At 39.6% G+C, this 24,245-nt stretch overlaps 1 protein-coding gene across 1 annotated transcript in view; it reads left to right on the forward strand.

Moving 5' to 3' along the window:
• Positions 1-5,259: 5,259 nt before the first annotated feature.
• TACR3 (tachykinin receptor 3) overlaps positions 5,260-24,245 on the forward strand; it is an 82,725-nt gene continuing 63,739 nt past the window's right edge. Inside the window, exons 1-4 of the mRNA XM_020284483.2 lie at positions 5,260-5,385; positions 8,585-8,637; positions 8,753-8,927; positions 13,667-13,771. Of these exons, the coding sequence (XP_020140072.2) occupies positions 5,260-5,385; positions 8,585-8,637; positions 8,753-8,927; positions 13,667-13,771 (459 nt within the window). The remainder of the gene's footprint in view (positions 5,386-8,584; positions 8,638-8,752; positions 8,928-13,666; positions 13,772-24,245) is intronic.

A 24,245-nucleotide genomic window follows, 5' to 3' on the forward strand; every position in this document is an offset into this window, starting at 1 on the left:
GAGTTGAAATAGAAACAGCAATTAAAAATCTCCCTAAAAAGAAAAGTCCTGGTCCAGATGGTTTCACACCCAAATTTTACCACACTTGCAAAGAACTAGTACCTATCTTGCAGAAACTATTCCACAAAATCAAGAAGAACGGAAATATCCCCAACACCTTTTATGAAGCGAATATTATTCTGATACAAAAACCAGGAAAGGATGCAACAAAAAAAGAAAACTACAGACCAGTATCCCTAATGAATATAGATGCAAAAATTTTCAACAAAATCTTAGCTAACCAAATCCAGACGCTTATCAAAAAAATAATCCATCACGACCAAGTGGGCTTCATCCCAGGGATGCAGGGATGGTTCAACATGCGTAAATCTATAAATGCAATTCACCACATAAACAGAAGCAAAAACAAAGACCACATGATTCTTTCAATAAATGCAGAAAAAGCTTTTGACAAAATTCAAAACCCTTTCATGATACGAACACTTAAGAAAATAGGCATAGAGGGGACATACTTAAAAATGATACAAGCCATATATGACAGACCCATAGCCAACATCATACTGAATGGGGAAAAATTGAAAGCATTCCCACTTAGAACTGGAACCAGACAAGGCTGCCCACTATCTCCACTTCTATTAAACATAGTGCTGAAAGTCCTGGCTACAGCAATCAGACAGGAAAATGGAATTAAAGGTATCCAAATAGGGGCAGAAGAGATCAAACTTTCACTGTTTGCTGATGATATGATATTATATCTAGAAAACCCCAAAGATTCAACCAAGAAACTCCTGGAACTGATCAATGAATTTAGTAAAGTCTCAGGATACAAAATCAATACACAGAAATCAGAGGCATTCATATACACCAACAACAATCTAATTGAGAACCAAATCAAAGACTCAATTCTTTTCACAATAGCAACAAAGAAATTAAAGTACCTAGGAATATACTTAACCAAGGAGGTAAAAGACCTCTACAGGGAGAACTATGAAACACTGAGGAAGGAAATAGCAGAGGATGTAAACAGATGGAAATCCATTCCATGTTCGTGGATTGGCAGACTCAACGTCATTAAAATGTCTGTACTACCCAAACTGATCTACAGATTCATGGCAATACCTATTAAAATCCCATCAGCATTCTTCACAGATATAGAAAAAATAATTTTATGCTTTGTATGGAACCAAAGAAGACCTCAAATATCAAAAGTAATTCTAGGCAACAAAAACAAAATGAGAGGCATTAATATGCCAGATATCAAACTATACTACAAAGCTGCAGTAATTAAATCAATCTGGTATTGACACAAATATAGAAATATTGACCAGTGGAACTGATCTGAGAATCCTGTTATAAAACCATCCTCATATAGCCATCTAATCTTTGACAAAGGAGACAAAAACATACGCTGGGGAAAAGAATCCCTTTTCAATAAATGGTGCTGGGAAAACTGGATAGCCACCTGTAGAAGGCTAAAGCAGGACCCACACCTTTCACCTCTCACAAAAAGCAACTCACGCTGGATAAAAGACTTAAACCTAAGGTATGAAACTATTAGAATTCTAGAGGAAAGTGTTGGAAACACTCTCCTAGACATCGGCCTAGGCAAAGAGTTTATGAAGAAGTCCCCAAAGGCAATCACAGCGGCAACAAAAATAAATAAATGGGACATGATCAAACTACAAAGCTTCTGCACAGCCAAAGAAATAGTCATGAAAGTAAACAGACAACCTACAGAATGGGAGAAAAGTTTTGCATCCTACGCATCCTATAAGGGGCTGATAACTAGAATATACTTAAAACTCACGAAAATCAGCAAGAAAAAATCAAATAACCCCATTAAAAAGTGGACAAAGGACTTGAACAGAAACTTTTCTAAAGAAGACAGAAGAATGGCCAACAAACATATGAAAAAATGCTCAACATCTCTAATCATCAGGGAAATGCAAATCAAACCCACAATGAGATATCACTTAACTCCAGTGAGAATGGCCTTTATCAAAAACTCTCCAAACAGTAAATGCTGGCGTGGATGGGGAGAGAGAGGAACACTCCTACACTGCTGGTGGGACTGAAAACTAGTTCAACCTCTGTGGAAAGCAATATGGAGATTCCTTAAGGTGATACAAGTGGGTCTGCCATTTGATCCAGGAATCCCATTGCTGGGCATCTACCCAAAAGATCCAATGACACTCTACAAAAAAGACACCTGCATTCGAATGTTTATAGCAGCACAATCCGTAATTGCAAGGCTGTGCATACAGCCCAAGTGCCCATCAATCCAAGAATGGATTAATAAAATGTGATGTATGTATACCATGGAGTTCTATTCAGCTCTAAGAAACATCGGTGATATAGCACATCTTATATTTTCCTGGTTAGAGCTTGAACCCATTCTAAGTGAAGTTTCCCAAGAATGGAAAAACAAGCACCACATATACTCACCAGCAAATTGGTATTAACCGAGCAGTACCTAAGTGGACACATAGGTACTACAGCAATAGGGTATTGGGCAGTTGGGAGTGGTAGGAGGGCAGGTATATACATACATAATGAGTGAGATGCGCACCCTCTGGGGGATGATCATGCTGGAGACTCAGACTTGTGGGAGAGGGGAAGAATGGGCATTTATTGAAACCTTAAAATCTGTACCCCCATAATATGCTGAAATTAAAAAAAAAAAAAAAAAAAGAAAGAACAACCATCACTCCATGTGGATTTGCTCTAGTATTAGGCATGGTAACTGGGATCACAATAATGTGAAAATTCAAGTAAAATCAATAAAGAATTGAGTCAATTATCTGAAATTTTAGGGGTAAGAATAGGGTTGTTGAAAATAAATGAATTCTTTCAGTGAATCACTCAAATTCATCAATTCAATAAACATTTATTAACTTGTGATAGACACTGGTAAAGTGCTAAAAACAGAATAAATTAGACAGCTCTTGTTGTCATGAATTAAGCATTTTCGAGGAAGAAGACAGACAATATACAAATAAATTAATAAATAACAAGTTGAAATAGTGTTAATCCTTAAAGATAACAAAGGATAATAGGATAGCAAGTAACTAGGTGATCATAGATTATAAGACTTAAAATATGGGAGAAATTCAATGATGAGATTTTTCTAGAGAAGAGCTTTCTAGTCAAAGTAATCACACTCTGAAGGTCTTGACAAGGAATAACCTTAGAGTATTCCAGGAACAACAAGGAGGTTGGAGAGGAGTAGAAAAGAATGGTGGAAAAGAAGGCAGAGCACTTAGAAACGGGTTTGTCTGGAGTTTTGCGAGCTATGGTAAGAATCACAATTTGATAGGTAAGAATATTTTTCTCTCTGTCCAGAAGTCTTGTCTCCCATCTGAATACAATCCCTCGCCACCTAGAAGCAGCTTCTCGATCCTTCTCTAGTCTCTTCCTGGTTCGGCCACCTGCCCCCTCTCCAGCCTCCATCCTGTCCATCAGGGTGACCCGGAAGTCCTGCAGGACGTCCTCCTCTGGCCCCGCCTTCAGCAGCCGCCCACACACAGCGGCGCGTGCCCACATCGGCTCCTCGAGCTTTCCCGAGCGGGCGGCAGCGGCCTCCCGAGCGGCCTGGGCACGGCCTGGGGGTGCTGTGCGGGCGGTGGTGTCGGGGGCGGCCTGGGCACGGCCTGGGGGTGCTGTGCCGGCGGTGGTGTCGGGGGCGGCGGTGGTGTCGGGGGCGGCCTGGGCACGGCCGGGGGGGGGGGGCTGTGCCGGTGGTGGTGTCGGGGGCGGCCTGGGCACGGCCTGGGGGGGCTGTGCCGGCGGTGGTGTCGGGGGCGGCGGTGGTGTCGGGGGCGGCCTGGGCACGGCCGGGGGGGGGGGGCTGTGCCGGCGGTGGTGTTGGGGGCGGCCTGGGCACGGCCTGGGGGGGCTGTGCCGGCGGTGGTGTCGGGGGCGGCGGTGGTGTCGGGGGCGGCCTGGGCACGGCCGGGGGGGGGGGGGCTGTGCCGGTGGTGGTGTCGGGGGCGGCCTGGGCACGGCCTGGGGGGGCTGTGCCGGCGGTGGTGTCGGGGGCGGCGGTGGTGTCGGGGGCGGCCTGGGCACGGCCGGGGGGGGGGGGGCTGTGCCGGCGGTGGTGTCGGGGGCGGCCTGGGCACGGCCTGGGGGGGCTGTGCCGGCGGTGGTGTCGGGGGCGGCGATGGCCTGGGCACGGCCTGGGCACGGCCGGGGGGGGGGGCTGTGCGGGCGGTGGTGTCGGGGGCAGCACAGCCGTCACGGCGAACCAGAGCTTGCTGAGCCCCTCAGTCTGGAGGTGGACCCCAACATCCAGGCCGTGCGCACCCAGGAGAAGGAGGAGATCAAACCCTCAACAGCAAGTTTGCCTCCTTCATGACAAGGTCGGTTCCTGGCGCAGCAGAACAAGATGCTGGGCACCAGGCTGCTCCTGCGGCACAGACGGCTCGGGCCACGTGGACGGCATGCTTGCAAACCACATCAGCGCCCCCTGGCGACGCTGCACGCCCTGGGCCGGGAGAAGCTGCGGCTGGAGGCAGAGCTTGGCAACACGCAGGGGCTGGTAGAGGCTTCAAGAGTAAGTATGAGGGCGAGATCACCAAGCGTACAGAGACAGAGAGTGAATCTGTCCTCATCAGGAAGGATGTGGATGAAGCTCACATGAACAAGGGGAGCTGATTCTCGCCTGGAAGGGCTGACTGATGAGATCAACTTCCTGAGGCAGCTACACGTAGAGATCCGTGAGTTGCAGTCCCAGGTCTCCGACCCGTCTGTGGTCCTGTCCATGGCCAACAGCCGCTGGCTGGACGTGGGTGGCATTGTCGCCGAGGGCCGCGCCAGTACGGGACGTCGCCAGCCGCGGCGGGGCTGAGGCCGAGAGCACGTACCAGGCCGAGGATGAGGAGCCGGGGGTTCTGGCTGGGAAGCACGGGATGGCCTGCGTCCCTCGAAGACGGAGATCTCCGACATGACCGGAGTATCACCGGCTCCAGGCTGAGATCGAAGGTGTCAGAGGCCAGCGGGGTTCCCTGGAGGCCGCCGTCGAGGACGCCAGGCCAGGCGGACGAGCCGCAGGCCACGCGCGCAGCTGCGCCGGCCGGGAGCCGCTGGACGTCCAGCCGGGCCTGGACATCGAGATCGCCACTACCGCGAGCGGCTGGGGGACCGGGAGAGCCGGCTGGATCTGGGATGCAGAACTCGAGCATCCACACGAAGACCACCAGCGGCTACTCAGGTGGGCTGAGCTCGGCCTATGGGGCCTCACCAGCCCTGGCCTCAGCCATGGCCTGCGCTCCTTCCCCCCAGCTTTGGCTCTGGTGGGAGCTCCAGCCCCTCCCGCCGCACCAGCTCCTCAGGGGCTGTGGTTGTGAAGAAGATCCAGACCCGCGATGGGAAGCTGGTGTCCAAGTGAGCAGCCACTGCGGCCCCTCCAGCCTACGCCCTTGAGTGGCTGCCAAAAAGCCTGTTGGGGGTGGCAGCTGTGCCAGGGAATATAGCCGACAGGATACCCACCTAAGGCTCAGCCTAAGCCCTCATCCCACCCTTGGGGAGAGTTTACTGCCCGGGGTAGCCCCTCTTACTTGTGCCCCCAACTAAAAACCAATTCAATTGATGTTTCCAAAATAAAGCCTCAGCTAGCTCTGCCAACCAAAAACAAAACAAACAAACAAAGAATAGAATCCCTCTTTCCTGTGGACAGGCACCTGACTCAGACCTGCCCTAGTGACTGGCAGAGGGTGGACACATTCTCTAGCCCAGACCAAGCAGAGGCATCCTCAGAACTACTATTAAAGAGTCATTATAAGAAAATACTTCTTTTATTCCATCTGAAGAATAAAACAGCAGAGATATGCAGATCTAAGACAGGACAAGAGAGCCTGGGCTCTGATAATATTCAAGACATAAGGTCCAACCATGTCAGGGGCCACAGACAGTTACATCAATAAATTCTATGTTTTCATTAGATTTGTTTAGCAACTCGTAACTGAAAACGTCTTGCCTAATATACCTTATGAATAATGACCCAGCTGTAAGGATCTTGGTTACTCTTGCCTTCAGATTTAGGCAGAATTGTCAAGGAAGTCCTCAGAAATTCCTCATTTGTCACAGTCGTTAACTTGCCCAGATGCAATTTTAACATTGGACGGAGAGAAGCTTTTAATGCTCTGGCGCTGAGTTGATGACGCTGAGAGTGCAGAGGCTGCCCCCTCTCCAGCGCATCCATCTGAAATGATGCCTGAGTGGTCGTGGGCTTCCAAAGTTGCCATTCTCAAGTGACGCATCTGTTTCAATTAGCTTATATGGACTTTCTTACTACAAATCTGCTGCAAGGATGACTACACTAAGACAGGTTTTGGTGTTATCGGCCTCATGTTTCACTCTCTGTTGAAATGTTAATCCATTGCTCTTGCCTCGTTAACTCTTCTGGTAAATTGTGTACCAAAATATTTATTTCCTTTTCTTACCATCTGGTCTTGAACATAATTACCTCTATCAATATTCTCATAAATGCTGCTGACTTAAGTTACTACTAGTATGATATTATCTTTTAAATTTTTATTTCAAGTTCAGTCTTTTCTACTAATGTATGGGCCAAGACTCCAAGTACCTCATTCAACTTCTTTACCCTGGTCTTTTAAAATTGGCTCAACACTTGGCATATCCCACATCATAACACATTCCATGTCATACCTCCCTCACCCCCCAATACCTTATTGATTTTACTCTTTGAATAGCTAGACTGTTTCAATCTTTGCAACCACCAATCTAGTCCAATTATAATATTTTCTTATCTGGATTTCTGCAATATCTTTTTAACTGCCTTCCCTGAAATGATTCTGTCCCCTTACAATGACCGCTCCATAACTCAATAAAAATAATTTAAAATTCATTGTAATTATTCCAATCCCATGATTAAAATCCTGTTCTGGATTCCTATCAGTCTTTACATGAATATAAAAGTCCTCAGCATGTTTTATCAGGCCCTGCATAATCTCTCTATCTCCCACCCTTCAGCCTATCCACACCTCACACTACTCTGGCCTCCCATCAGCTGCTCTGCACACATTCTTTACATGGCTGTAAATCCAAAAACCTGCTTCCTATTTGCAGCTGTACATTATGACATCAAGTTGCTGTTCTTATTTCTTCTTTCTCTTCACTTCCAATATTCATTCCCCTTCTGTTCCAATTTAAGCATTTATACCCAGAACTAGGTAAATATTTTTTGTTTTGTTTTTATTTTTCAGAATGATACATGATAAAGAGTATGTTTAATAGGTAGAAAAGGAAGAATTAGAAATTAAGGTTTGAGAGACATTTTCTTGATAGAGATGATAAATTCTCTTAGTGAAAGGAAGGTGTCCATAGGAATACTTGAGTGTATTATGCATAGTAGGATGAGTGAGATGTGGCATACAGTAAGTTTTGTGAAGAAAGGGTAAAAATCGTGACAATCTCTGATGTACATCACTAACACTGTGCTGAGATATTTATGACAGTGTGCTTAACATTTTCTGGGCCTGAGCCTGTAAATCTTATTAGGAATCTTCCTAATCCCTTCAAGAAGTGGGTCAAGATTCAACAAAAATTCCTTCTAGTACTTAAGATAATTTAGTGGAAGCCATGATAGAATTGAAGCAAGGAAAAATTGTCTTCAGGATTTGCTATATGATAATAAGAAGCCTCTGGCTACTGGCATAAAAAAAAAAGTTATTTTCCTGGAGTAACCTGCCAGGGCAAATGTCAAAATTTTATTATAGACAAGAAAAGGGATTGTCTTACCCTCTTTTCTCCATTCCATCTGTGAATAAAATCTCAGTTAACATTGCAATGTGCAATGAAATTCCAGAGGCAGATTACTAAAATTGCCATAGGAATAATGTCTCAAATCATTTTTGTTTTAGTTTCACTCAATTTCTTAACAGATTGGTTCATAATTAATTTCATTATTTGTGCTAAGGAGAGTGTATACATCTCATTGATTATGTTTTATATAATACTGTTCTTATGCACTTGGTCTTGAACTAACTATTTTGGAAAATAGCAAACATTATAATTTCCTTGCCCTCTCTTAAACATGAAACTCTCTCTCCGTATCTCTCTCTATGTGTATACACACACACACACACACACACACATATACACTAATGCAATTTTTCTTTGCTAAAACCCAAAGGATAGATACAATTAGAGAAATTAGAAGAAACAATGTGTGGGAAAATCTTTAAGAACAGAATAAGAATTCAAAAATGCTATGTAAAGAAATAAAAGGACAGATAGGGAGAGAGAGGATGAAAGAAAAGAAGGAAGGAGGGGGAAAAAAAGAGAAAGATACTTCCAATTCATGCATGTGATTTCTATGATAGATCCATAAAGATTCCTAGTAGTAGAGATTGTTTAGCATTATATGTGCGACTAAATTTCACAAGAGCCAGTTCTGCATTTGGTCACTGATAAAGGGGGAAAAAAAGAGTAAAATAAGAGAAAATAAATAAATCCTATTAATTAGTAAATGGAGCTGAAATTTTTTATACTCTTTCTATGACCCATTAAACATTTTTAAAAATATTTTCTGATTCCAAATTAAATAAAAATTTGTCTTCAGAAACTCCTGATTTTTAAAGAACGTCTTACCATTGAGAATACAGCCCTGGAAAGGTAATACTTGTTTGGGTCATTTTTATAGAATGCTGAGGGTTTTTTTAGACCCTTCTGAATAGCTAGCTGGAGGAGAAACAATAACCACTGATTCTCTTTCCCCACTCCTGGACAGAAATAGTTTTTATAGCTTGAAACAACTGCCAGAAGCATCTTCTGTTGGATTTAAGGTCTGTCTTCATGGCTGTGTGAGAGGATTAGGAGAGCGGCGGGAACAAGCAGGTCTGGAATGTCAGAAGCTGCGCCTGTCAGGGGCAGGTCGCCACGGCAAGGCCAGTCAAGCTGGGACAGTGCGCCTGGCGCAGGCAGGGCCTAGCCTTGACGGATTCACACAATAAAAAATAAATAAAACAAATCTGTTGCTATGAAATGCAGGCCGTTTTAGGCTGAAATGAAAAAAAATGCTATAAATGCCTTTGCTTTTATAGCATTGTGTTGCAAATGTGTTGCTTTTGTTAGGAAATAAAAGAAAATCTGTATTTCATATGTGATTGTGGGTTATTTGCCTATGGGGAAAAAAGGAATAATTATCTTAATGATGAATACACTCATTGAGCTTTTTTTGAGCAGCAAGACCTCAATTATCAGCAGCAGCAAATGAAACAGCACAAACCCCTGGTAAAAGTCACGGTGGGCTCCTCTTTATCTATTCTTGATTTGAACTAAATAGGACAGTTAATGTGCTTTGAGCAGAATCTTTGTAGTAAATTGATCATTTGCTTTTCCCCTAACACATTCCACAGTGCCTTCCGGGGAAAATAGACAAAGGAATTAGGATCTACCACGGTAGCTGTGGCTCTCTCTCCAGCACTTCCCTCTGACTCACTGGCTAGCCCCTTGTCAAATGTTTTACAGGGATTGGAGGAGGAAATGGGAGGCATGGATTTTCCTCTGAGACTCACGATCTGATCTTCTAGTGCCATCTATTGCTGCTTTTATTTCAGACTTCCACGGCCAGTTTTTATTAAAGGCTAGGTCATTCAGGACTTTTTATCTTAAATGATTAAATAAAATATTAAACAGAGAGACAGTTGAATTCTGGTTTCAAATGCTGTGACTTCTAGCAATACTTTTCTTCTAAATAAAATGAAAGAAACAATGTCCATGTACAATCTCAGTTCGTGGTGAAACTAAGACAAGGTAATCTTAGTTTTGTTTTGTTGTTTTCTGAAAAGCCCTCCTTTTGGATCTGAGCTGTCAGGATAATTATCTCAATTCTTTAATCTGAGAGATTCAGTAAGTATTTAATAATTTCATAAACATTACATCTACCTAAAAATCTAATAATTTAGTGAGGAAAAATATGGAAATTGTAATTTCTAATTTTTCAAGTGAAATAGAATTTTGTCCTATATTACCTAAAATTTTGTTGCAAATTATTTTCTCTCTCCCTTCTTGCCTATTTATATGAGCAAACAGAAAAGTGGGAGTGCATAACCATCTGATGTCTTTGATTGTTGTAGGTGATAATTCTGCTGGGCAAAAAGCCTGCCCCACCTTAATCTGAAAATATTTTCTATTCTGAATTGTAAGGATAATTTTACTTGCGTAGACACAGAGACCACTGATTAAAGAATCTAAATTCAAGGTTTTAAGAGCAGAACATGGAAATTCTGACTTAACCTGCTAGTTAAACATTAAAACAAAGTGAACTTCCCACATGAAATGCATGGGTGCAAAAGACATCTTGCTAAAGTTGTCACTCTCGACCCCTACTTGGAAATGTTTGGCAGCATATTTTCATCACATCAAAACTGGCTGTGATTTGTGACTGTTGATCAACTGTAAAAAACAGAGGAATACATGGCTATTTTTTAAATGATGAGAGAAGTGAGATGCATACTTATTTCCTTAAAAAAATCATTCTCTCACTGGCTATATTTGTGTGTGTGTGTGTGTGTGTGTGTGTGTGTGTGTGTGTTTCTGTTTCTTTTCTTTTTTAAGTGTCAACTGAGGGGAGGGCACTCAGGAGTAGAAACTATGGATACAGAACATACAGAGCAAACCTTTAGTCAAAAATTATTTTTTTCAGCCATCTGATGGGGGGGGTGTGTGTGAGAGAGAGAAAGAGAGAAAAGAGGGAGGGAGAGATGACAAGTCAGGTACTCAGTATCCTCCCATTATAATATTCTAATAATTAAAATCTGACTGAGTTGAATTGTTAAGTTTAACAACCCTCCCTCCTTTGCTAGCCTTCCATTTTTTCCTTTCAAGTTAATTAAAAAAATATTACATTCTTGTTCGGAATCTGATATTTGTTCTCTGTTCTAAGGAATAAAAACTTTAAAGAGACAAACTTTCATACTATTCCTTAGAAAAAGACTAACAAGATTAAGAACAAGAAATGAAAATTATTTAGAAGTAATGGCTACCTGTCATGTTGCTGTCGCAAAGGGTAAAACAGCAAAGTGTACATAATTTTATTAAATAACTCTGACTGCAAAGGGAAACTAATCAGAACCTAACAGAAAAAATGATTCCACTAGAGGTAACATAAAATCAACAGTTTTATTACAGAACCAGAAGAGGGCACTCATCTCCTACAAATAACAAATTTTAACTAGCACTAGCAATTGAATATTTCTTCAAAGAAATGAAAATGAGGGATTCACTTCTATATCATTCTTCATAGTTTTCCAACATATTTTAATGATAAATGAACTTATAACATTTTATAATACTCAATAAAAAATAAAATATGTACAACTACTTTTGTATTATTTTAGTGGTAGCTCAAGACATATAGCTGATTTAAAATTTTAAATATTAGTGTCATTTTCCATGATTTCATTTGAAACAAGGATACAAAAATGATATAATTTTCTTGAATTTATTTATTTTTCTTATCTTATTAGAAACAAAAGAAAAGCTATAACTAGTTTTCCAAATTATCACAATAAATAGTTCGAAGAAAGTTTCTAGGACATTCTCCAAGGAATTCTCTCTCTCTCTGTCTCTGTTTTTCTCGATATTGGCATAGATAGATAGAGATAGACATGATATAGATAAGTGTAAATATATGCATATACAAAAATATATATGTACAAATATAAATGTGCATATGCATGTGTAATCTGAGCATTAAGTTAATTGCTGTGACCTAAAGTTATCCAAAACTTTGAAAAGTGATAGAAATATAATATGATGAAAATAGAAACAAAAGAAAAATATGACAGTTAAGAACCCAACAAGAAACAGATTTGGACTCTCAAATCAGAATAATTCAAAGGGGTTTACTTACGAAGGATCTAATTTAAGATAAGTGGATGATAAGAATGGAAACAGCAGGGATAGTGAAAGAGCCCTGGGCACGCAGAAATCTATAAGCAGTTACCAGCACAGAGGAGATGGTCTTTGTAAGAAGTTACCTTGAAGGAACATGATAGCTCCAGGAAGGGAAACAAGGAAATGGAATAAAGATTCTGGCTCACTTTCCTGTCTTCCTCTGATCTCCTTAAGTTTCTCAACATTAGCCTAACCCGAGCATTGATTTTCTTTCTTCTTCTTCTTTTTTTTTAAATAGACATTGGGCCCCCAGAGTTGAGAGCAGAATGGAGAATAGACCTTGAGAAACAAATGGAAGTTGTCTAGCACAAAGTTATTTATCAAGTACCTACACTGTGCCAGAAACATTGTTAAATACTTCAACGTTATCTTATTTAATTGATAAAACAACCCTCCAAGGCTCATAATATAATTGCCTTTTTCTACAAAGTGGAAATTGTAACACTGTAACACAAATGTACTATCTATTTTGTTATGGGTCATGTGTCTAATGAGTGGTAGACGTATTTTTCCAACTATAAATCATCCTTATTTATTACCTGGTTACATACCATTTTAGTTGTCTTTACATATGATGCTTAATTTTCACAAAAATTCTACCAGGTACATGATAATGATCCCATTGTACAAATGAAGACGTAGGCTTTGAGAAGTTAAATGACTTACTCAAGTTTACACGGTTAGTTAACAATTGTGGTAGGGTTTATACAAAGGATTCCAATTCCAAGTCTTAACCTCTGAAAATATAAAATGATTTTTAGGTCAAACAGATCTAATTTAAAGATCTAATTAAAAATCTCTTTCTTAAAAGGATTTGTTCTGTAAAATTTGGATTCAGTCAAAAGGCTGCACTCAAGGATCCAGAAGGCTACCTGTGGCCTCAAGGCCACGGTTCCCCACCCCTTTTGCGGACCTACTTTGCTCCATGGGGTATCAACATAGTCTCCAAAATCCATGAATGTGTCCTGAAGAAACATTGACTTTATTACTTTTATTTAATATATCATTTAATGCAATAAGAAACTAATGAGAACACATTTAGTAATATATCTCTATTGTTACATAAGAAAAATAAATCATTCTCATAATGATATTTCACTATGGGAAAAGAGGATTAAAAGAACCAGATAATTACTAAGCTGAGAGAAGTGGGAAAGATACCCTTAAAAATATATATACGGAACAGGTGAATGGGAGTGCAAGATGGCCAGCCAGAGTGTCTCTGCAAGAAAGATAGATTTTAGAAGAAAGTAAAAAACAAACAAACAAACAAACAAAACCAGGCAGACAAACAGATCAGACAAGGGTCAGAAGGAAGGGTGCCTGAGACTACAAGAGACTCCAAGTTGTGGAGGAGAACTGGAAGAAGAAAGGCCCCTTAGAGGCTTGGAGACCAGTGACAAGGGTAAGTGGAGCAGTTAAACTTTCCCCCCTTGCATCTGGGACTGCAGGTGGGCTCCTGAGCAGTTGGAGAGACCTGCCAACACCAGCCCAGGGATGCTGAGCCTCCTGTGGACGGGGCACCAGGCTCCCAGCACCCTCGACCTCGGGACACCTCCCGGCCGCAGACCTGAGCCGATGGGCAGGAGCCATATTGCTTCATTCCCTGCTTCCCCTCCCTACCCACCGCTGCCGAGAGAGACAATTCAGCTGCCACTTGGAGGCATCTGCAGAGAATGCAACTTCTCTTTTGGGACCTTGCAGCAGACTGAGGGGTACTCACTGTGACCTCCTTACCGGCCAGCCCTCCCAGATGCTGCTGGCCGTGACTCCAGGTGACCAGGCAAATCCCAAGGCAGAGAGACATCGATCCAGCTTGGGCGACTTGGGACCAGCACTCCTCTCCCTGGTAGGGTCAGGGATTGATCTCCAGGGCCCAGGCCCGTGCACCCAAGTCTCGATGGCACTGCCCTGGGGCACAGAATAGACATTTGTGAACGAGCCTACCGAGGTGTGTGTGCCTTCAGGGGCAGATCAGAGTGCTTGAGGGGCAACCCTCCTCCCAAGGGAGGGCCATGTGCCCAGCTCAGGCTCAATCCTGCGCAGGGAACCACCCGGCCCGCATCATAGCCAGGGGAGATCCACTGGCTTAAGGTCCTGCTTGCTGGCAGAGGCCCAGGAAAAACTGTGGAATAGGGGAGGCTGGAAAGGAGCGAGGCCATTCCAGTCCCTCCCTGATAGCTTTGTCCAGAATCAGAAAACAGACCTTTGACCCCTGCTAACGGCATTGGTGGTACTTTAGGGCAGGCTTACCCAACCCAGCTCCGCCCAGACTCACTCCCAGACCAGCCCTCACTGGGGGGGAGAAAAGGACACACCTGGAAGTCCCAGGGCCCCACCCACCACGTGAGGCACTAGAGTGCCTCTCCAGAGGAACAAGAGGTGATAACAGGACACAAAAACAACACTGCAGCCTGCTTCTCCCAGCAAGCGCCACCTACTGACAGGGAGGTCATTCTGCACACCCTTTTACTGCATCTACTGACTCATCATACAGGGTGTGGTCCAATCTCACCCACAAACACCACCTACTGGCTTAGAGACTATACTGGGCATGTCATTATCCAAATGGAAATCTAAAGGTAAGAAGCAACAGCTGCTCCAGATGGGAAGGACTCAGCAAAAGAACTCTGGAAATATGAAGACTCAAATGGAAAGCACACCCCCAAAGGTGAACACCAGTTCTCTAGCAACGGACATCAACCAAATTCAGAACACTACAATGACAGAAGAAGAATTTCAAACATGGATTGTAAGAAAACTCAATGATATGTAAGAAAAAATATAACCAACACAAAGAAACCACACACACACACATACACACACACACACACACACAAATCCAGGATTTGGAAGAAAAAAATCATTAAAGAACTTGAAATATTAAAGAAAACTCAAACAGAACTTCTGGAAATGAAAAATTTATTCAAGAAATTACAAAACACAGTGGAAAGCCTCAATAACAGGGCAGATCAAACAGAAGAAAGAATAGCAGGGATTGAAGATAACACCTTTCAATTAAATAAGTCAGTCATAGAGATAGAGCCTTTATCAGAAAGTCCCAAAACAATAAATGTTGGTGTGGATGTGGAGAGATAGGAACATTCCTACGCTGCTGGTGGGACTGCAAACTAGTACAACCTCTGTGCAAAGTAATATGGAGATACCTCAAAGAGATACAAGTAGAACTACCATTTGATCCAGCAATCCAATTACTGGGCATCTACCCAAAAGAACAAAAGACATCCTATAAAAAAGACATCTGCACTCAAATGTTTATAGCAGCACAATTCAAACTGCAAAGATGTGGAAATACCCCAAGTGCCCATCAATATATGAGTGGATTAATAAAATGTGGTATATGTATACATTGGAGTTCTATACAGCCACAAAAACAATGGTGTTCTAGCACCTCTTGTATTATCCTGGATAGAGCTGGAATCCATTCTACTACACGAAGAATCCCAAGAATGGAAAAACAAGCACCACATGTAGTCACCATCAAATTGGTATTAACTGATCGACACTTATGTGCACATAGCTAGTAACATTCATCAGATGTCAGGCAGGTGGAAGAGGGGAAGGATATATTCACATCTAATGGGTGCAGTGCACATCATCTGGGGGATAGACACACTTGAAGCTCTGACTTGGGTGGGGCAAAGGCAATATATGTAACCCCATACATTTGTACCCCCATAACATGCTGAAATTTAAAAAAATCAAAAAAAGAAAAAGAAGAGGAGGAAAATCTGATTTGCAGTACCCCAAGGAACCAATGCAGAGCTGTATATAAGACAATGACATAACTAAGAGATCATCTGAATAGGTGGCATGTTAGATGGAACTAGGAGATAAAGTGATCTAAGGAAGGCTGATGATGAACAGGATTGAACACACAGAAAAGAAGAAATGTCTATTTTTTTTTCAGTGTTGATATTAACTCTGTTTCTCCACAAAGCTTGATTTGGAAAAAAGTCACCATAAAAATTTTGGACTTCCGTCAAGAAAAATTGAAATTAAAAAATTATAATGCTTAGAAAATCCAGTGACTTATTCTAATGACCTGAGATGAAGAAAATTATTCCTAATCACATACTCTTTAGGCATTCAGTGTTTTGGCTTCTGTAATATTTGCTTTCATCAGTCCAAATCCTTGCCATGGAAATCTCAATATAACTAATATAATTACTGATAGAGCACATGGAACCAACAGGCTAATTATTTTACTAAGGATGCTTCAATATTACCAAAGTATTAAGAAAGCTCTGATGCTGCTGCTAATTTTATTTTGTTAATTAAGTACATTAGTATTTGCTATATTTCTAGGATAAAATAATATCAAGGGGAGTTATTGTTTCAGAAATATCTGTTTAATGATAGAGAGTATTTAATAAACAATACATTAGGGAGTGAGGATGGAGTTCACTTTTTAAGCTATGATATCGTTCAGTGGAGAATAGGAAGGAAACAATCAACTTCCATGGGCAATGTCCTTCTGAAGTCATTGAGTCCTAAATGCCAAACTAAAATAGTTTGCCGTAGACTCAATGAAAATGTTCTGTTCTAAAGGATGTTCTGATTGATAGTAAATTTAATAATATTTTAAAATGTCAAGTTGAGTTTTAATTCCAAGTCAGTATCTCCTAAAGCATAATGTGTTACAAATTCATTATCAAGAGACCACCCTTCTTCAGTTCTTTGGATTTTAGCAACGGGAATTTCAGAGAGCAAATAAAATCAAGATTCTATTCTTTTTATTCCTGTCAAAAATTCAAATGTAAATGACAAATGCTTAGGAAGCCATTTTAAAATAAAAATAATAATAGTATTTAGGTTCATAGTCTCTAAATTATGCAATTTCTATTGGTATCAGTCAATTATACTTAATTTTTAGTTGTTAAGCTAGACTAACATAGGATAAATACAAAATTTAAAGAGTGGTAAAACAGCGCTATATTGGTTAAACACCCATCTGTTCTCTTAAAGATATAATTTTTCAGTAAATGTTTATCTTGCTTGATGACAAAAAAGTTATATAAGTTTATATGGCTAATACAAATGAATTAATAAATTGATATTTAAATATATTATCTTCTTAAAGCAATTATTACATTCACAAATACAATGGGCCATAGCTTTGCATTAACAAAACAATGATCTGATTAATAATTTTTAAATTTTAAACAATTGCTTTGACATCTAAGGAAATATAAGTTAGCACTACTAAAAATAATTTATATTTGGGCTAATGTAAAATAAAATTAAAATCTGAAGTTATGTTTCAGAAATGCCTTCTATTACATTTAATTTACTTGATTATTATTCTATTTATTTGTCAATACCCCTGTAATATATTCTGGGATCCCCAAATCATTAGTGGCATAACAAAATATGACATTCTCTGCCTCCTTCCTGCCATTCTGAAGGAAAATATGAAGATTTTTTTCCCTAAGGTTTAGCCATTTCTCTTGCATAAATGCTCCTTGGATTTTTGCAAGCCTTTGCTTATTCCAGAGTTCTGAAAAAGTTTTTGATTTTGACATATTTTGCCACTGCTATTATTGCTTTTATTGAGGAGACAATGTTTAGGAGTTCTTACTCTAATATTATATTTCTAGTGTGGCAGTCTATGTGTCAAATCATAGCTTCTTCAGTCTTTCTTTTGTTGGCTGGATTTTAATTCCAAAGAACTTATCTGACTTCTATTGGTTTGTTTGTTGGAATATTCTTTCTTTTTCTTCTTGGAAACATTCGTTTCTGCTATCTTTATATTTAAACATGAGTTTAATCAATGTATATAAATTTCTTAGAACATATTTTTATTTGAAATTTGAAAAAAAATTTAAAGAATTTCTCAACTGTCTTTCAATGGGTAATGTTTTGTAAAAGTCGAAGGCCAAATTGATTTATTAAACGTATGAGTGATTTGATATTTTTTGCCTGTTATATATAATATTGTTTCCTTATCCAGAGATCTAGATCTACTAACTTAATTTGAATATATCTTGACTTGATTCTTTTTTTGTAAATTGTGATTGTGACATGACAAATCTTTCTGTATTTAGATTTAGTTGCTTTTCTTTAGGAAAAGTTTCCTATCATATTTAATATATATAGTATTTTTGCATAGTTTTCCATTCCACATATTTGATTCTCCTCTTCAGAAATTCTATTTATGCATATGTCAGATCACTTCTTTTCTTCTATAGCTATAATTTTCTTTATGATCTTGTTAAATTATTTTTAGTTTTACCTACTAAATTGTGTTTGATTCTTTTCAAACCTGCCCTCCATGTTCTGTGTCTTGCAATGGCTATTTTTATTTCTGCTTCTCATATGATTTTTTAAAATAAATTTCTTTGTTCTTGGGGTTTAATTTAATTAAATATTGCTTTAAATTTCTTCATCTTCCATTCATAAATTTTATTGGCTTTTTAAGATACTCTTTATCTTACATTTCTTAATTGTGTTTCTTTTCTTCTTTTAATGTTTTTATTCTGCATAAAAACTTTGGAGAGGTATTTGATGATATTTTATTAATTATTGTTTAGCTCTGAATGTGTGAGGGGGTGAGGGCAGAGATGGTTCTTTCTGATCCAGCTATTTGCCAAAACAGTGTAAGGTAAAAAGCCTAATTTGTGTTCTTGGTAATAGGAAGGTTAGGTTTAGTTCTGTAATTTTGTTACCACTGAATACTTTCTGATGAATGATCTACTATGGATTATGAATTTTTAATGCCTTTTAATGAAACTCCCATCTTTGAAATTTTATTGAGTAATATCTCCTTAAATTTCTTAAATTCTAAATCAGCAATTATAAAACTGTTTGACAATTACCCTTTACCTTTACACTATATCATTCTAGAAGCTATTCTAGCAAAATGGCTTGAATTCATTCCCATGTCTTCATTTAATTTTACCTTTCCTGCCAACTTTTGTTGTTACACAGGTCTCAAAAATGCTCACACAGTCCTTTGGAGCAACCATATAATTAGATTCTAAGTGCTATGGTTTGAGATTGTCCCCCCCAACACTCATGTTGATATTTGATCTCTGACATGGCAGTGTTGGGAGTGGGGCCTTCTGGGAAGTGCTTGGATTATGGGGTGGATCCATCATGAATGGGTTGGTAGCAAGTGAGTTCTCACTCTCTGAGGACATTCTCAAAGGAATGTTCCTGCAAGAGTGAGTTGTCACAGAGCCAGGATGCTCCTAGTGTTTTTTCTCTTTATATGTGTCCACTTCCCTTTTGTCCTTCTATGTCATGATGCAGCATAAACTTGCCAGAAGCCAGGGCCATGTCCTTGAACTTCCCAGCCTAAAGGTCTATGATCTAAAATCTCTCTTTTGTTTTTTCCTAAATTACCCAGTTTCAAATATTCTGTTAGAGCAACACAAAATGGACTAAGACAGTTTGAGTATTCCACTTATTAGAAAAACCTTGAGCATTCCACTTATTAGAAAAACTCTGAACACTACCAATTTATTGCCACTTGGCAACTACTCCCCTTATCCTTAATACAATATTTGGTTGGATGGGCCCATCCTTCTCCATTTATGATTGTCTGAAATTGAGATTTTCCACAGGTTCTATGGAAGAAGTGTTCTAGTCTGTTTTTACTGTTTTATGTTTATTTGTTTCAGACAGAGAGCAGAGTAATGATATCTTTGGGCCATCAACTTTAATTAGATAATGTTCATGCTTATTTTTTTTTTTTTTTTTTTTTTTGAGACAGAGTCTCGCTTTCTTGCCTAGGCTAGAGTGAGTGCCGTGGCGTCAGCCTAGCTCACAGCAACCTCAAACTCCTGGGCTCAAGCGATCCTCCTGCCTCAGCCTCCCGAGTAGCTGGGACTACAGGCACAAGCCACCATGCCCGGCTGATCTTTTATATATATATATTAGTTGGCCAATTAATTTCTTTCTATTTTTATGGTAGAGACGGGGTCTCGCTCAGGCTGGTTTTGAACTCCTGACCTTGAGCAATCCGCCCGCCTCGGCCTCCCAGAGTGCTAGGATTACAGGCGTGAGCCACCGCGCCCGGCCTTATTTTTTAAAATAGTTTTTTGTTTCCTCCTTTTGTTTTTCCCTTGAAGATGAGCTGATTAGCAGGAGAGCAACGAGGGGAAAGAATAATGTATTAAATTGCATTCAGTGGTAGTTCCAACTTTTTAAATGATTTCCTTGCCAACATTTAAATGGTTGGCTGGCTTGTTTTTCTGGAAAGATGATAGTGTGACTAAGATCCCAGACTCATATGCCAGATTCTGGGTATAATTCTACCTTCCACTATTTCCTAGATATTATATGTGACTTCAGATAAGTTATTTAACCTCCTTATACCTCAGATTTTAACCCAAAATGGCAATAATAACAATTATCATCATAGAGGATTCTTAAGATATATAAATAAGTCAGTTAATGTAAAGAACATGTTGGAACACTGCCTGGAATATACAAAGTGCTCAATAAATGTTAACTATTGCTTTTATCAAAATAATTTTCCATACTTAGGAGCTGAATTCAATTAATATAGGCATTAAATATTTAGTACCCATATATAGTAGACATTTTATACAAAATATGTATAAACATAATTATCACAATTTTATAGAGGATGAAATGGAGCCTGAAAGAAGGTAAGGCCAGTTAACTAACAGCGTCACAGCTCCAGTAACCCCTAACCTCTCAGTTTCCAAAGCTTGTGCTTTTCATTGTTTCCCAGGAGCAGTTAAAAGAGGATCTAATGAAGATAGACAGTAGATCAGTGGTTATCAGATGCTGGGAAGGGTAGAGGTGTAGAGAGGATGAAGAGAAGTTGATTAATGGGTACAAAGATATGACTTTGGCCAGGCATGGTGGCTCATGCCCATAATCCTAGCACTCTGGGAGGCCGAGGCGGGTGGATTGCTCGAGGTCAGGAGTTCAAGACCAGCCTGAGCAAGAGTGAGACCCCGTCTCTAGTAAAAAATAGAAAGAAATTAGCTGGACAACTAAAAATATATAGAAAAATTAGCCGGGCATGGTGGCGCACGCCTGTAGTCCCAGTTACTCGGGAGGCTGAGGCAGAAGGATTACTTGAACCCAGAAGTGTGAGGTTGCTGTGAGCTAGGCTGATGCTACAGCACTCTAGCCCCGGCAACAGAGCAAGACTCTGTCTCAAAAATAAATAAATAAATAAAAATACAATAACAAAGATATGGCTTCATAGAAGAAATGAGACCTAGTGTTAGACAGATCAATAGAGTAATAATAGTTTACAGTGATCCATCATACATTCCACAGTAGTTAGCAGAGAATAATTCAAATGTTTCTAGCATAAAGAAAAGACAAATATTTAAGGTACACTGATTTGATGTTTTCAAATTATATGAATGTATTAAATTACCACATGTATCCCAAACTATGTATATTTATTGTGCATCAATTTAAAATGTTAAAAAATATAAAAATTACAATGTTTGACACATAAAATAATAAATAAATAATAAAAGATGAGATGTCTATTGGTTGATCAGTTACCTCAAAGCCACAACTTACTGAACATTAATTTGATAATTAGTGTATAGTGTCTGATTTTTGTTGAAATATGTTTTGATATTTTTTGAAGATACTATAGTAATACCATTAATATGTCATCAGATTCAATTAGCTAGTAAGTTATGTTGTCTAGAATATTAGAGCCTTAATGAAAGTAAATGTTCATCTGAGATTTTTGTTTGGTAAGATAACCAGAATAAAGAGGATACTTCTTCTAACTAGTCAAATATCATTTTTCTTTTGTCCCCTTTTTTTCAATATCAAAGAGTTTCTAATCCAGATCTTCTTTTTATTTATAATTTATATTTTTAGTATTCCATGTTTTAAAGCTATACAGAGAATATAAATTTAGAAATACAGAGATGTGTACAAATAAAAAATTAAAATCATGAACAATCCTAAACCCAACAGTAACCACTGATATCAATGAGGTAACTATCTTTAAATTCTTTCTTCTCTCTGAACACGTGAGTAATTTATTTGTTATGCAATTGAGACTAGGGTGGGGCCTCCACAGACCCAGAGGACAGAGTATCAAGCCATAGATGATAATTCTCAGGCCCTAAAATCTATTACATTTTTCCTTGCTGAGTTGCAAACTTGCTTTAGACCAGTGATCCCTTTATTCCTTCTACCATCCCCTTTTTTGGAATAGGAATGTCTATCCTATTCCAGTACCACCATTGTATTTTGGAAAAAGATAACTTGTTTTCTAGTTTCAAAGCCCTATGAATAAAGAGGAATTTTGCCCAAGGATGGACTACACCCACATCCCTGATTTAGATGATGAGACATGGAGATTTTTGAGTTGATATCAACTTGCTCACTTCTTCAAACACCCTATTACCAAACAAAGCCATTTGCAGGCACTGGAGATTAGGACTTAAACATACTTTTTTTCCATGGGTGGCATAATTCCTATTCCAAAAAAGGGATGTGCCTCATTTTAACTTGAACTTCAAGTTGATGGTGGGGAATGGGCTAAAACTTTGGAGGGTGTTGGGATGGGGTGAATACACTTTGCACAGGAGAAGTATAAGCATTTTGAGGAATCGGAGAGCTGAGTGTTGTCAGCAGAATTATGCCACCCATGAAAAAAAAGTATGTTTAAGTCCTAATCTCTAGTACCTGCAAACATGGCTTTGTTTGGTAATAGGGTGTTTGCAGAAGTGAACAAGTTAAAGTGAGGCTTACTGGTGCAGGGCTCGCCCTAATCCAATGACAGCTGTCCTTATAAGACAGGGAAATGTGCACACACAGACAGACACACACGGAAGGTGCTGTAGGTAGAGACTGCCATGCTGCATCTACAAGCTGTGGGACACCAAAGGATGCCAGCAAACAACAGCAGCTAGGAGACAGGCATGGCACAGATCTTCCTGAGACTCCAGAAGGATTAACCTGGCCCACAACTTGATTTCAGACTTCTAGCCTCCAAAATTGTGAGAAAATAAATTCCCGTTGTTTAAGCTGCCTCATTTGTTGTGAATGACCTGGGAAACTAATACAAATGTCAAATGCAACTGCTACAGAAAGGTCAAGAAAGTTAAGGATGAAAAATGACTATTTGGTTTAACATGTAGGTAATTGACAGGGCAATAAATTGACAGAAAGCATTACGTATTTAATACTTTAAAAATACATTTTGAGGGGAGGAAGTGGAAATATTGAATTCAAATATTTTGTTAAAGAAGCTCATCTAGGAAGGAAAGAAGAGATATAAGTGGTCATTATAAGGGGATGTGGTCAAGAAAGGGCTCTTTTAATGTAGATCCTCAGATATGTTTCAATACTAAAGAAAAAGAGAAAAAAGAATAAGATGCCGAAGAGAGAGGAATGATTGAAAGAACAAGTAGCGCACATCAAAGAATAGGTTTTAGGAGGAAAGAAGCCACTTTCACTGGGACAATAACAAATGATGAAAAGATGGATAAAATGCACAGAAATATAAAAAGTATTGGCTAGCCAGGTGTGGTGGCGCATGCCTATATTCCCAGATTCCTAGGAGGCTGAGATAGGACTGCTTGAGTCCAGGATCCTAAGATGACACCATTGCACTTAAGCAGGAGTGACAAAGTGAGACTTTGTCTCAAAAAAAAAAGTATTGGCGGATAGTTTTTAATTTTGTTAGGTAAATAGGAGACAGCATCATTTGCTGAGCATGAGAAGGAAGAGGGATAAGGAAGAGATTTGAGGAATTGATAAGAATTGTGGAAATGGGAGTTGGTGACAGGCCCGCAGGGAGAGTGTCTGACAAGCAGCAAGCATTTTTAAGGAGCTCCTGTCAGCAAATCAGGCGAAGTTGTATTGATTGATTGCAAACAATGCTTAGTAGCTTGACTGCGATGTAACTATAGAGTAATTCTGATGACATAACAAAGAAATAAGTATAAAGCAAGGTCAAAGTGCTGGGCTATGAGGACATGAAATTCATAAGAAAAAAAAACTCTCAATATAGTGGCAAATGACGAACATACTAAAACTAAAAATGTGAGAGAACTGTCAAACAGAAAGTTGTCAAAGACAGAAATCTGGAATTTTGACATGCTTGTCTTCCCCCAAATAACTCCTCCACTAGCCAGCAACACAACCTGAAATTTTACCCAATTATGCTTATTTTGGGGAGACCTGCTAAAATAAAAATTCAAATATGGAATATACCACACTAAGTGCCCTTGACCTGTAAGAAAGGAAAATACAATTAGCATATGATGAGTATCCATTCTCTTATAATAGTAGTTAGCAAGTGACTGGCGCATGTTACCAGAATGTATTCTAAGCAA

Source organism: Microcebus murinus, chromosome 27 (assembly GCF_040939455.1).
Source record: "Microcebus murinus isolate Inina chromosome 27, M.murinus_Inina_mat1.0, whole genome shotgun sequence".
Classification (NCBI taxonomy): Eukaryota; Metazoa; Chordata; class Mammalia; order Primates; family Cheirogaleidae; genus Microcebus; species Microcebus murinus.